Below are 14034 nucleotides of genomic sequence, written 5' to 3'. Positions count from 1 at the left end.
AGAGAGATACTTATTAAAAAAGAGAGGCAAAGAGAAGAGTTATGATAGTATATCTTTAGAAAAGGAAAGAGAGGATGCATTGGTTGTTACCAACCAAAGAGAGAAGGAGGAGGGTAGCAAACAAAGAAAGGCGTGCAAAATAAGAAACTGACCTTCTTCTCTTCTCTTTCTCTTCCTCTTTTCGTTGCTTTCTCAACTTGTCTGTCCTTTCGTTCCACCCTTGTACCACTTTTCAATCTTCCTTTTATTATTTTATTTCCCTTTTCTTCTTTCTGTTCCAAATCCAATATAATATATTATTCACTCCGCAACCCAACACTACCTGAATGAACTACTTCATCACCCTAAAGCTTCGCTAACGGCCGCCCCAACTCTCTGCTTTCCAGCTTCTTCTTTTCTTTTGCTATTTCGAGGTCAATCTTCCATTTCTCTATGTCAACTTTTTTTACCGCTTCAATTCATATCATTTTGTTTGTTTTTATTTTCATGCTGGGGCATTGTGTTACCAAGTTGTATGTTATGCTTCTATTCAATTATATTTTTTTTATTTGTTTTGTTTCGTTCAATTCGCGCGTTTTCTTCCTCTATGTTTCTCAGTTAGTGTAACAGACTGAGCAGAAGATCATGAAAATTGATGTATAAGATAGTCACTTCCTCTTTGGGCTTTTTCTTTTTTAGTTTTTTTTTTTAATTTATCTTTTTTAGTTAATTTTATAAGTAATCCAAATTATGTTTAGTTATGTGGCAGCTTTTGCTTGTATGGAGACATGGGAAAAATGGGGTATGCCATGATTAGTTGTGGACCCATTATAGACTACTTTCACTGTTTATTTGGTCTCGTATGTTCAGTTGGTGCAGTTACTAGCAATAAATAGGTTGCTAACATAAATTTTAATCAGTTAAGTAAGTCTTTTAAGAGTTGTTGGCTTTATTTGGTGAGTGTCACCCCCTTACTATATTTGTTGGACTTAACATCCCAACCTATGACACCAATAATGGGGGCAGCACTTTAAACTGGATGCAGCTCTGAGAATTCTTAAGGAAATAAAGTTGCACTCTTGCCATTTGCTATAGCTTCTGACCTAGTGGTAATCACTTGATCGGTTCTACAAGAGTAGTAAATGATACAAATAGCAAATAAATTTAAAGTTTTACTTTTTCCACACAATGCTTTGTGAGCTAGCATACTACAATCGGTGCTCAAGAGCTTCAACTTTTGGTGGCTTATCAGTATAATTGTTCCTGGCTGTAATTATTCTCCTCCATTTTCATCTTTCAGAATGGATTTTAGACTTAATGTAGCTCTAGTTTTGAGAGATACTTTATTAGAGTTTATGTTGCTTACATGAAATTCTTGATAATTTGCGTCATTGAATGCCATGTTATTGAAGGCACAGATGACTGGAATGTCAAAGGAAGAAGGGTCAGCTGGTCCTAGTTGGGGTGCTTCATTTTTTATGCAGACAAGAGAGGATGTGGTTAGAGCTGTTGCAGCTGCTGTTAACTCTCCAATGTCATCAAAAGATGATAACACTGGTAGCCAACTTCAAAGGCTGCAGTATCATGTTGCAAAAATGTTAAAAGGTTTTTCACACCCTCCTAATGTTGAAAACACAAATTATAATCCTGAAATCCTGACTAGTCTGAAGCGTCAATGGGCTGCAAACTTTCAGTTGCAGTACATGGTATGGTACAATGTTCAGCTTCAATGTACCAGATTTATGTCTAGTCCTTTGTGTATGAACTATAAAGAAAGCTTAAGTTGATTGTTATTGTAGTATCTTGAAACACTTGGTTTTGAATGCTCCTCTTCCTTGGAAGTTCAGCCCTTGCATCTGTTACATATTTGAACTTTCAGCTCTCCACTCTCAATGCCATTATAAGCTTTTAGGATCTATATATTTTCTTCTTGCCTTAGGGCACATCTCATCTCATGAACTATACTGTCCCTTGATTGTTCTCATACACTCCATCTTATCTGAGTTCACAGGACCATAGGTCTTGGAAGGAGCCCTCACAACTGTTTGAGAGCATGGTGGTTGTTGGACTTCCTCCTAATTGTGATGTTCAGGCACTGCAAAGGCAATATGTTGATAGAAAGTTTGAAGGCTCTGGTAAATTGAGAAGTGCACTCGGTTATCAGAATCAATCTCGTGTAGAACCCAATATTGAACCTCAGGTTGTGATCTTTGGTAGCAGATACTGAACTTTCATAATTATTATTCTCATTGCCAAATGGTACTAGTACTAATGTTAACTGTGTTACCATTCAAGTTTTACTACAATGACTACTAGAACTTCATTGACTACTGTCTTTAATATTAGTTGTCTTGAAATATATATATGGACCAAGAACAGTATTCAATTTTTCAGGTCTTATTTGTTTACCCTCCAGAAAAACAGCTGCCTCTTAAATGCAAGGATCTTATTTCTTTCTGCTTCCCTGGAGGCTTAGAGGTTAGATGTATGCTTAATGAACTTCAATCTTTTTTTCCTTCATTTTCTATGTCAAAATATTATCATTATTATTAATATTATAAAAGCTATATGTAGATGAAAACAGAAATGACTTCAAGCATTGAGTTCTTTTTCCCCTGAAATTGAGAATAAAAATAGATGTCAATGAGCTTGTAGCTTCATTGGCACTGGCCCCATCTGTAAGACTGGGGCATTTGCTGACAATGTTGGAGGTTCCATCTTCTACTCACTTGGGGTGTAGCATAAGACATAAGTGGCAATGGGTAGGGTCAGGGTAGGGTGAGTAAGAGAACATCATTTGTGTTTGTGTAATATATTAAATTATGTCCATTCACCTAGAGTGGGTATGCAGTGTTATTAAAGCATAGTAACTGACAAATCGGAGTGATCAATAGTGACAATATTGCCTGTATTTAAATTATTTGCATTAATAGTAGTTTATGTATTTATACAGTAAATAATCTATGGAGTCAGGCATCTATTTGTCTGTCTTGTCTTACATTTATTTATTTTCATATGTGAATAAGTTATGTGGTGTTTCTAATGAGGTTTTAGTTTTGTTTGATGTTATTTTAGGTTTGTGCTGTTGAGAGAACCCCTTCCATGAGTGAGTTGAATGAAATTCTTTTTGGGCAGGTATTTTTTTCCTTGCAATGTTAAGCTTTGATTAATATTAATTTATGCAAATTATTTTCTTAATTTAATATTTGATTAATGCATGATTATATTCTTCCTTCTGTTCTTGAATGATTGACTAATTATTAACTGAGTCCAATATCAAAGCATTTTTAGACAAACAGGCCATTCAAGTTAAACCAACTAATACACACTCTCCTTCACTCTTGGACAAGGGTCTGCTCGCAAATTCTAATATGGTATTGAAGCCTGTATCCAACAGAAAATTTGAAGACTAAAAAAAGAGACTGGCCCAGAAAAATTAAAAAGCCCAAAATAAAAAAAGGAGGTCGGACCAAAAGAATGATCCCCCTTAAAAAAGAGAAAAAATGAAAATAGACTCAGGCCTCTAAAACTCAGGAGCATCCAAATTCTTTATAATCAGATTTTGTTTACTCTGAAGTGTTATCAAACTTTGTATTTGACACAGTTGGAGGATATCTGATAGAATCAGATAGATCCTGGTTTTTACACTGGGATTAAAGGGAAATGTATACTTGTGTAGAGCAGTTTTGTATTTACCATAACAGAAACAATATGAATAACCGATAGAATAGAAAATAAAAAATTAGAGATAACTCAGAAGCAAGAATGCTACTCTACCCGTAGGCAAAAGCCTACAAGAAATTCCCTACAGCTTCAATGCCTCCTCTGGTCCCCCATTCCATCCCTCATATTCCTTCCACTCCGCATGCTCCCCTCACTCCCTTCGCCACTAATCTGCTGCCACCTGCTCATTCTATTAGGGTCCCTCTCCAACAGGCTCCTCCACCTCAATTTCCATCCTACCCTTGTCATTTATGTCCCTCTTTGGTGCCTGAACTGGGGGTCTATCAGGACCAACTATGGGGTGCCCATCAATATCTAAGTTGTTAAATATTGGTAACTAAAGGTCTGTTTGTGAATTGCAGGAACACCTTAAACAAAGGGATCTGTCATTTGTATTCAGGTTACAGGTATAATCTTATTGTTACTTTGTTGCCAGTTACATTTTCCTCTTTTGGTCATTATGTGAGCTTTCGCTGTTTTTCGTAATATCAAAATATTCTAGGGATGTTATTTGGAATACATGCAACTTTTCAAATTGTATTCTAAAACTACATGTGGGAATGTACTCTTCACATATATTTCCATTTCTCTTTCTTCTGGATGGATCTATCCTTGTTACAATATTATACCCTTAAGAGTAGTTTGAGCACTAGTTGATACCAAGCCATCTGAAGAGATTTTTTGCGGGAGCAGTTTTAGGGATTCTTTCATAGTAGTTTTGGACCTAATCCCCTTGATCTATGTATTAATGATGGTTATAATGTCTACCTCCTTATATGATGCAAAAATCAACCTCGCATTTGCTAGTGGCTAGTGCTAATTCTGTTTTCATTACATCATCCAAGATATAAACCCTCAATTTCTCTTATGCAAGAATACAATTTTCTTGCTACTAGTGTAACTTATTTGTTGGTTTTAAGATGAGTGCTAGCAACGCATTTTTTCTATCACACTCAATTGTTGGTTAGAATTAATTGAAAACTACAAAATCAAGAGAGAGATTCATTAAATAACAAGTGGTCCCCACAGAAAATTGTGATTTCCAATAAATTTCAGCCAATCATGGAGACTGTGTTAGAGAGAGTCTTGCTAACATTTCTCTTACCATAATGCATGCACTATTTGGTGGAGTGAATTTGGAAAGAAAGGAAAGGATATTGGTTGATGTGTTTGGAGTATAGCCTTTTTCTTGATGTGCATTGGGGGTCTAAGACCTAGTGTGGGGAGGGGTATGTATGCTACAGTGCAGACGAAAAAGTAACCCAGGATAATTCCTAGGAGGCTCGGATCAAATAATGCCTTTATATATATATGCATAAACCATTTCCTTTGTTTTCTTTCCAAATCTACCCTACCAAGTAATGCCTTGTTCATTTTTTATGTTGAAATTGTATTGGTTACCTCACAATGTTACTTTCTTTTTTCTTTTTGTTTATTTTACCTTTGAAGGGTGCTGAAAACTCAACACTTTATGGGTGTTGTGTCTTAGTTGAAGAACTAGTGCAAAAGCCCTCTGGATTGCTATCTCTGATTTCTGATAAGCAGCCTTCTTACTCGTCTTTGAGACGACATATATTAATCACTCAGAGATGTTACTGCATTCTTTCAAGGATCCCAGCTTTTGAATTGCACTTTGGTGTATTGAATAGGTAGGTATCTGTAATCAAGAGTCATCAGATGGAAATAGATGCAGAAGATATTTGCAATTTCTTTGTGCACTTAATGTAGTTAATTTTTAAGGGATGGTCAGTAAACAGTAGATCTGTTTTGAACTCCCTGTATGCATCAAAACAGTAAAAAAGTGTTAAGTATTAATCCGTAGTACCTTTGAAACATTATATGTATGATAGTATTTTGCAAAATTGAATTGTCAGCCTGTTCAACTAAGCATATTGATGTGAAGATAAACTCATAATAGAAGGAATATTTGCATTTCATCAAATTAATCCATTAAAAACTAGGTGAGTGTTTAATGCACTCATAATAAGATATTTAAAAGACGGTCAACTTATGTACTTGCCTACTTGGGCAGAATATGCACACCCATGTGCACACACACTCACATATGCATCTTAACACAGTTTTCTGCAGGAAATAAAGAAATACTAACTGTGTTTAAATTGGTTGATCATAATTAAAAAAGTACAAGCTTCCCCAAGAGCCACGATGTAGTTTGTTGTGTCAAATTTCTGGTCTTGTGTAATGAGTACTCAACTTATAAAAAGAGGAGCTTTATTTGTTGTTTTTCTTTCGTCTGCCCTTTAGCATCAGATTATGGACAGTATATGCTCACACGATGTTTACTTATGCATGAGACTTAAAATTGTTTACTTTCTAGCATGATGGGAAGTTGTGGTTTCATGATTTTTGCTTATTTCATTGTGCTAATATCTCTGTAGCATCTTCACACAAGAAAGGCTAGAGCGGTTGACAAAAGGTGTTGGAGATTTAAATTTAGAATTTGATGAAGGTAACCATAAGGAAGAAAACCTACAGGGCTACTCGGAGAGTGTTTTGGTGAGTGATGGACCAATAGAAGACAGACTTGGTGGAAATACAGTAATTTCTCAATCAAGAGTGAGAAAGTCTACACCTGAAAATATTGTGGATGATGGTCAATCAGAGCATCTAACGGTTGATGGGGAGCTGCAGACATATAAGGAGAGAATCAATTATGACGATGCTTTGCTTACTGATCCTGTAAATGATAGGACAACAGCCAAAGAAGATTCTGGGCCTGCAAATTCCGAAAATAGTGATCACTATGGAGATGCTTTTGCAACCAACAAACAATCAGAAGACAAACATTTACCTAATGCTATTTTGCCCCTTCTGCGCTATTGCCAGTATGAAAGTTCTGAATCTTCCTGCAGGTTCATGTCTCTGGAGCTTAGTTGTTTTGTTAAGAAATAAGTTTTGTTTTACTTCTGGTGTGTTTACTCTCTTTCCCTAGTATATATAGTGTGTTTGATCTTTCATTGAAGTGAAATGGTCTATCTCTCTCTCTTTTAAGGAAACATTTGAATCCAAAGCTTGCTTTCATAGCCCCCTTCATTTTTGTTTATACGTTTCTTAGTAGGAACTCCTTGACAGACATGCACAGGGATTGGAGTGCTCTTTTTTATTAATGTCCTTGCTTTGTATGTGTTGTTCTTGTGATTCTTTTTTTTCCTTTATCATTTGATTGCTTTTTCTTCAGAGAATAACTTTTTCTCCTTTTTCATTATATTTCTTATTTATTTCCTTCCAATAATTTTCTAAATTTATTAAAAAAAATTATGGTGATTTTGCAGTTATCTTATATAGGACAATTGTCCTGAATAAAATAATTGTCCCTTTCTACTAGGTGATTCATCTTAAAGGTATGTTCTGCCTTATTATGCAGTTTTCAAGGCTCGCCTTGTGAAGACAGAAATTTTAGGAGTGATGTTGATGATAATGAGACAGAGGAAGCATCTTTCTCTGGCCAAGAGGATTTAAATGACTTAAATGATATTCTTGAGTGGGCCAAGGTTTGTAGTTTGACAAAGCATGTATAGCTTTTTTTGACTTGTCAGTTGTCATTCATGATGATATTTTGTAGCTGACGGTAATTTATCAATTCCCAGGAAAATAACCATGGACCACTACAAATTGTAAGCGAGTTTTACCGTTTAAGTTGCCCTGCCAGGGGCTCATCACTTACATTTCATCCTTTGGAGCACTTGCATCCCTTGGAATATCACAGATCAGCTGAGACAGTTCTACGTCTTGCTGATTCAACAGTTGATTTGAAAACGTCCAGTACTGGTCTGGGATTAGCTGATGTATGTTGTCATAATGAATCTTTAGTGGATAAGTTTGCTTTCATTGAACTTTAGATTTGAAATTTCAGTATTCTAGGAGCATTTTGTTTGATAGTCACATGTTTATGGTAAATACAGTACTTCATTGTTGTTTGTTAATCTCAGGCACACATTGCTCTTCTGGTGGAAGAGGCAAATGCATTATCTTTATGGGCTGTAGCTTGCTTGTGCGGTACATTGAGACTTGAAAATGTAAGTTTTATGCTTATGTCTAAGACTTTATGAAATCTGTTTTGTTTCCATATATTGTTGATATCATCATGCCTGATCTTGCAAGTATATGTGTTATTAATTTTTTCTGCAATAGATTTGGCAGCATCATTTCAAGGTTGAGCTTATATGCAGGTAGAGGGTTTTTAGTTGGTAGAGGGGGTGGGGGGGAGGAGGAGGAGGACTTCTGCTCAAGCTGTAACATGAGTGCTAAGTTTATCATGATTTCAGCATTTAAGGAATTTGTGGATGCATCTTTTACATGTAAAATCTGTTATCTGTGGAGTTATTTCTTTATTAATCGCCATGGCTTCTATATTCAGGATGAAGATCTTGTATAAATTGTTTACTTGATCACCTCTACTGTAAGCTAAATTAGAGACACAATAATGCATTTCCTGAAGTTGAAATGCAGTGATTGAAGTGTAATAGTTTCATAATGCTTGTATATGAGTTGGTTTGATTGATTGTGTGGTTCTTCTGCACACTGCAGGTGTTAACATTCTTTGCAGGAGTTCTACTAGAGAAGCAGATAGTTGTTGTCTGTTCTAATTTGGTATGTCTTGTACCTAAAATTAAGTTTACAATGATCTTGTGACAGCGATTACGGATTAATGTATCCTGTTTATAATCATCATCATGGTCTTCTGTAAAGTTATATGGTCATTGGTTATATATGTTCCCTTGTTGTTAGGTCCCTGCTCTATTAGGAACATTAGTAGTTATATTTTTATTTTTATTTCTTCTCATTGTTTTCTTTGCCTGGTACAAGTTCTTGTGCATATGTTACTCATTTTGCAGCTTATTTTTAATGTTAAAGTCATGTTCATGATTTGATTATCTTGCAACAGAATTCTTATTCTCTAGTTTTACAAATCAGTCACTCTCAATGAAATATGCATATCTATAATTATCTGGATTAATATGGACATTTTTGCTTCACAGTCAATCTTTAGGGAAATAATTTGGTAAATTTAAGTGCAAAAATCATTTATATTTTTCCTTGGTACATATTAGAAATAATTTTTCTGGCTTGATTTATAATTTTTAAAATTTTCTTTCATAATCAGGGAATCCTATCTGCTTCAGTTTTATCAGTTATTCCGCTAATCCAGCCTTACCGGTGGCAAAGCCTGTTAATGCCAGTTTGATTTCTTTCTCTTTTCTCTATTAAAGTGAATGTGAATTTTACATGTTAATATGTTATTAATTTGTATATGTACCTTATGGTATTTGATGAGAACATGTTTTTCCAGGTTTTACCAAATGACATGCTTGAGTTTTTAGATGCACCTGTCCCTTATGTAGTGAGTATTCAGTTCTTTGCTTTAACTTATAGGAATATTATCTGCTTGAAGCAGGGCTATGAGGTTGCTTTTGCATTTTAAAATATTTTGTTCTAAATACACTCTCAGAGCTTGCCCTTGCATTTGTCAATTTATTACTTGGGTATTGGATATAGAGGAGTTCTAGGAACACACTCTTATATTGGTTAAAATTTATTGAAAATTACAAAATCAGGAGAGAGAATCATTGAATAGAATGTGCAACCCATAATTTTTGTTAATTTTCAATAAATTTCAACCAATAAGAGAGAGTGTATTCTTAGCATTTCTCATTGGATATATTACATTGAAGCTGGTCTAACTTTTAGTATTATCTTTCATACATTGGAAAAAAACATTAGATTTGCTACAAGAGTGTGCAGTTTTAAATTTGGTTTCAAGTTCAACTGTTTTTTAACTTAATCTTTCAATTGATAATACCATTTGTGATGTCTCTGACTGCTTACAAAATTAATTTATAGGTCGGTATTAAGAACAAGACCAGTGAAGTTCAGTCAAAGTTTACCAATGTTATTCTGGTTGATGCCGATAGAAACCTGGTAAAAATCAAATCCTTTTTATCTCAACAATTATAAAGCCATTGCTTCAAATGAAGGAAAGCATTACTCTGCCTATTGTTAATTTTTGTTCTACTGTATTGTAATGTTTTGTTCTGTTTGCATGTGAAATACATTCAAGTTTTATGTTTTTGGTTCCTTTTTTTTACATTCAAGTTTTATAAATCTGTTGGAAAATTAACATTTTGGGTAATAACGTAAATAGGAAAGAATATATGTTAATTAGAGAACAGTATATTCTTGTAATTATGTGTACTTATCCTTGTATTTATGACACCTAATATGAATATATGCTCTTCCATGTAATTCAAATACATGGAATTCATCAAATGTCTGTTGTTTTCTCTCTCTATTTACAAGTTGATTAGAGAAATAGACAGGGTAGGACTTACAGTAGAAAAGATGGTAAGAATTCACCTTAGGTGGTTTGGGCATGTGCAGAGAAGATTTGTAGAAGCTCTAGTAAGGAGAGTAAATCAGAAATGGAGGTAGCTTAATTGCTAGATGGAAAGGTTGGAGATTGAGAAAAACTATAGGTGAAACCATTGAGAAGGATTTAGAGGTCAATAATTTGTCTATAGACTTGATTTATGGTAGACCATTATGTCATTTGATCCATTAAGCAACCCCACTTAGTGGAAGAAGGCTTGATTGCTGCTGTTGGTAAAAAAAGACTCATTATTCAAGTTTTGGGTTTATAGCTTTGGAGTTAAGTTTGTGTTTGCTTAGCCTGTGTAGTGTGGCCATTCAATTTCTGTAATTTGATAATTTAATTTGCAAGTTTGATTAATTCGTCAAATGATACTTCATATGCTGACTGTGTAACCCATGAGAGGAAGAGAATTAAGAATTTGGAGGCTAGAGTTAAAGCTTAGGATTGATTTGGTAAAGTGGTTAGATGGGTTGAATATTTTATATCTGAAGTTCCTAATGATTTGTTGCAGGTTTGAAGATCACAGAAAGAGCTGCCTTCGAATTGCTGTTTTGTGTTTCTACGATTTCTAGACTGCTAGCCATTTATTTTCACATACAGCACAATTAATTGCTTTTCATGTGCTTATCTGCTAACATCAATGTAGACTCACATGGTTTCTTAATTTCTTATCACATTGCTATTATGTTGCAATAGGTGAAGTCACCAACAATTCCCCAACTGCCAAGACAGAAAGAGCTAGTCTCTTCTTTACGTCCTTATCATGAAACTCTTGTAGGAGAAAGTTACTTGGGTAGGAGAAGACCAGTATATGAATGCACAGAAGTGCAGGTGAGCTCATTTTAATGAAATCATCATTATCCATTTTACTGTTCCTGATTTCCTCTTTATTGCTCTCTGTGTCTCTCATTCCTTACTTTTTGGCCTCCTTTGGTATCTTGATTAATGATTATTACAGACATTAGTCATGCTTACATGTATTTTGTCAAAGTGATTTAATATTTATTTTGCAATAAACATTTATCCAGTTTCTTAGTAGTTCATTATGTTGTGCATCCTCAGATATTTCTTACTTTTCAGTTGTTTCTGTCACACTTGGCAATGTCAAACTGTCTCAACATTTAAGTGTGTTCTCATGTGTGTTAGTTTCCCTACAGATTGAAGCTGCGAAGGGGTTCCTTTCAGTGTTAAGATCTTACTTGGATTCTCTTTGCTGTAACATCCGTTCTCACACAATCACCAATGTACAATCCAATGACGATAAGGTCTGTATTTTAGTCTCACCAACAAATCAAGTTAGACATTTTGATATTTATCTCAATTGTTTTAACCTCTCTGAAAATAAGGATTTGACTGAGAATTGTGATTTAGAACCAACTTGGACTTGGTCTTATGTTTACCCCTAAAAAAGGATCAACTATATATTATGTGATTAATCCCTGTTATGGATGGTAAATTTGTACGTGTCATATTCAAGTCAGTTCATACTTATAATTTTTCCTTTGATCAAATAAAGCAGAGTGAAATTGTTTCCAATAACCACCTTGATTTGCTGATGATACTTTGTTGGTGATAATTTCAAGTTCAGTGATACGAGTGACCCAAGTCCTAGAATATCTAGAGACAGGTAGATAAGCTTAGGTGTGCTCCATAGATAATGCATCTAATGCTCAACCTTTATCTGTCACCTAACCTCTTCTATCAGAATAATGATGCAGGGCTTTGCCTTCTGCTCAAGTTAATTGAAACAAGATTATGTATAATTTAAAAATTTGTAACTGAAAGGCATGCATTAAAGTTTCCCATCATTTATAAACATTGGCATGCATTGAATATAACATATTTTAGTAAATATGAGGAAGATCTGAGATGGTGGTTTGTACCTTCAGGTATCATTGCTTCTGAAGGAGAGTTTCATTGACTCATTCCCATATCGTGATTGGCCTTTTATGAAGGTTTGTTTCTTCTTGAGCTTACACCATACCTTGTGCTAAACTATATATGCAAAATTTAGTCAAATTTTCTTGTAAAAATTCAAAATGATCAGAAGACTTGCAAATTATCTAATTTCCCGTAGTTGAGTGCTACTCCAAAATCTGCACTTAGTATGTAAATGTTATTGAAACTTCCAGATTATTAATTTCTTGGATCACAAGTATTGCACTAAGCTGTATTTTGCTAAACCTTGTCTTTTAAAAAATAAGCAGACACTACCTTTCAGGCTGAGAACATGTGGAATTTGTTAAGTGAGTTTAACTGGAATAATCACATTGTAGGGACTAGCTAGGTCTCCCTAATCAGCTGCAGTATTGCAGAGGGTTTGACTTTATATTCAACTGTTGACCCTGTAAGTTGGTTCAATCATTTGTTTTTTCGGTGCTTCAAAATCATTGTGCACTGGCAAGCTTCATGTACCGCATCAAGTCTAGTTGGACACTATAAGGTTTCTTCAAAACCTTGAGTACAAATCTAAAGAGTGTTTTGTGCACTTGGATGGTTGGACCATTTGGCTAGCATCTCAAGTGCACACTCACTTAGGGAGTTGGTTTGTGCTAGTCTCCAGCAATGACAAACCTGATTTTATTATTATTAGATGCATTGACCCATAAGTATGTGTGAGAACACATGTGAGTGTGTTTAATGAGAAGCAAAATTTTCAAAGTCAATTGAACATATGCATCGTATGGTTGCATTCTCAAATCAATTTAAGCTGGTTTTGTCTAATTTGCGTTATTTAGATGATAAAGCGTTTTCTATATTAACTGAGATCTTTCTGTTTTGGTATTTGTATTCAGACTACTAATTCAGTTTTTTGTATTATTTCCCCCCTTTGTTGCCTTGTGCTAAACAGCTTTTCGTGGATACACAGCTTTTTTCTGTGTATACAGACCTTGTTCTCTCTTTCTTACAAAAGGAATAGGGCTGCCATGCAAAACGTTATGGTAATATTATATTTAGTTTCAAGCTTGAACGCAAGTTCAGTGTTTATAATTTTCCTAAATTGAGTTAAAATTTCCCCCCTTTATGCAGTCCCTGCCCCCAAAACGGTCCCCGGGCCCTTTTTTCTTAGGCTTTGTGTGTCTGCGGTACCTGTAAATATATATTTGAATGTTGTATTCAAGCCTAAAAGGGTTACAAGGGTTTCATTCTATGTAATTTTTTCCCCCATGCAACAAGACTAAGAGATGATTAATCTTATGCTAAATTTAAATCTATTGCGACCAATGTTTTATGCTCCTAAGACTAAGATCCGGATTCGGGTCTTGTTAGTTTGTTTAAAAGATTTGATAAGTGTTTGTTTTTGTGAGTTCATTCCATATAGTCCGTGTTTGCGCATTGTGGCAAAAAACTTCATATTAGAGATGGCAAGTGATGTATCCCCTTGCCCTTCCCCTAAATATGCTTGACTTTCACGCTGTCCGAAGATGTCGGTGCCACTAATAGTTTGTTAGAAGTTTTAACGCGTTTGAATATATAATTAAGGCAGAGGGTTCTATTGAGGTAATCAATTACTAGTGTATACAGGATTCGTAATCACTTAGCAAGAATTTTAAAAAATAGTGAATTTAGTTAATATTATTCAATTTTCAATATATTATATAACTCTCAAATCTTTAAAACCGTTAAAATTTATTTTCTTAATTTCTTTTTACCTAACATTTTCATTTAAGAAAAATAAGAAAAAATTTTAGCTAATGATCTCTTATTCTAATGAGAGTGGGTTTAAGAAATTGATTTATTATATTTATTATTTTTTATCAGGATAAAATTGTTATACAATTAAGGATATTTTTGTGAAAAGAAATTAATACAACTAACAATTGAAAGAAATCCTAAAAAAATGAATCAAAGTAAACTTCTCAAAATGTTTCTACGAAATGAACCAGATTTAATATATTGCTTTGAGAAAATATCTGAATAATAACTGTTACCAAAGCCTT

The 14034-nt window shown here is 34.4% G+C and overlaps 1 protein-coding gene across 8 annotated transcripts; it reads left to right on the top strand.

Moving 5' to 3' along the window:
• On the top strand, positions 1–13308 carry LOC100795172 (uncharacterized). 8 transcript variants are annotated; one of them, XM_006593884.4, is made up of 20 exons: positions 1–413; positions 1392–1685; positions 1991–2179; positions 2374–2457; positions 3055–3114; positions 4065–4109; positions 5152–5351; positions 6102–6575; positions 7088–7214; positions 7311–7508; positions 7653–7739; positions 8251–8313; positions 8828–8902; positions 9014–9064; positions 9565–9642; positions 10790–10924; positions 11251–11358; positions 11983–12048; positions 12945–13035; positions 13124–13308. In XM_006593884.4, the coding sequence occupies exons 2-19, from the start codon at positions 1398–1400 to the stop codon at positions 13011–13013; spliced, it is 2397 nt and encodes a 798-aa protein (XP_006593947.1). In that variant the 5' UTR covers positions 1–413; positions 1392–1397; the 3' UTR covers positions 13014–13035; positions 13124–13308. The 8 variants fall into 8 exon arrangements, 7 of the variants coding, with proteins under 7 accessions (XP_006593947.1, XP_006593945.1, XP_003542355.1 ...); XM_006593882.4 differs by having other exon boundaries at positions 2–413; positions 1398–1685; positions 12945–13308; XM_003542307.5 differs by having other exon boundaries at positions 2–413; positions 12945–13308.
• Positions 13309–14034: the final 726 nt, after the last annotated feature.

The sequence above is a fragment of the Glycine max genome, chromosome 13 (assembly GCF_000004515.6).
Source record: "Glycine max cultivar Williams 82 chromosome 13, Glycine_max_v4.0, whole genome shotgun sequence".
Classification (NCBI taxonomy): domain Eukaryota; kingdom Viridiplantae; phylum Streptophyta; class Magnoliopsida; order Fabales; family Fabaceae; genus Glycine; species Glycine max.
Note: the sequence above shows the minus strand (reverse complement) of the source record. Positions and strands in the feature narration are given on the sequence as shown.

Excerpts from the sequence above, each read along its gene's own strand:
- LOC100795172 (XM_006593884.4), top strand. The coding sequence starts at position 1,398 with ATGACTGGAATGTCAAAGGAAGAAGGGTCAGCTGGTCCTAGTTGGGGT. Across the intron at positions 1,686-1,990 it reads ACTTTCAGTTGCAGTACATG|GACCATAGGTCTTGGAAGGA; the intron begins GTATGGTACAAT and ends CTGAGTTCACAG. Across the intron at positions 11,359-11,982 it reads TACAATCCAATGACGATAAG|GTATCATTGCTTCTGAAGGA; the intron begins GTCTGTATTTTA and ends TTGTACCTTCAG.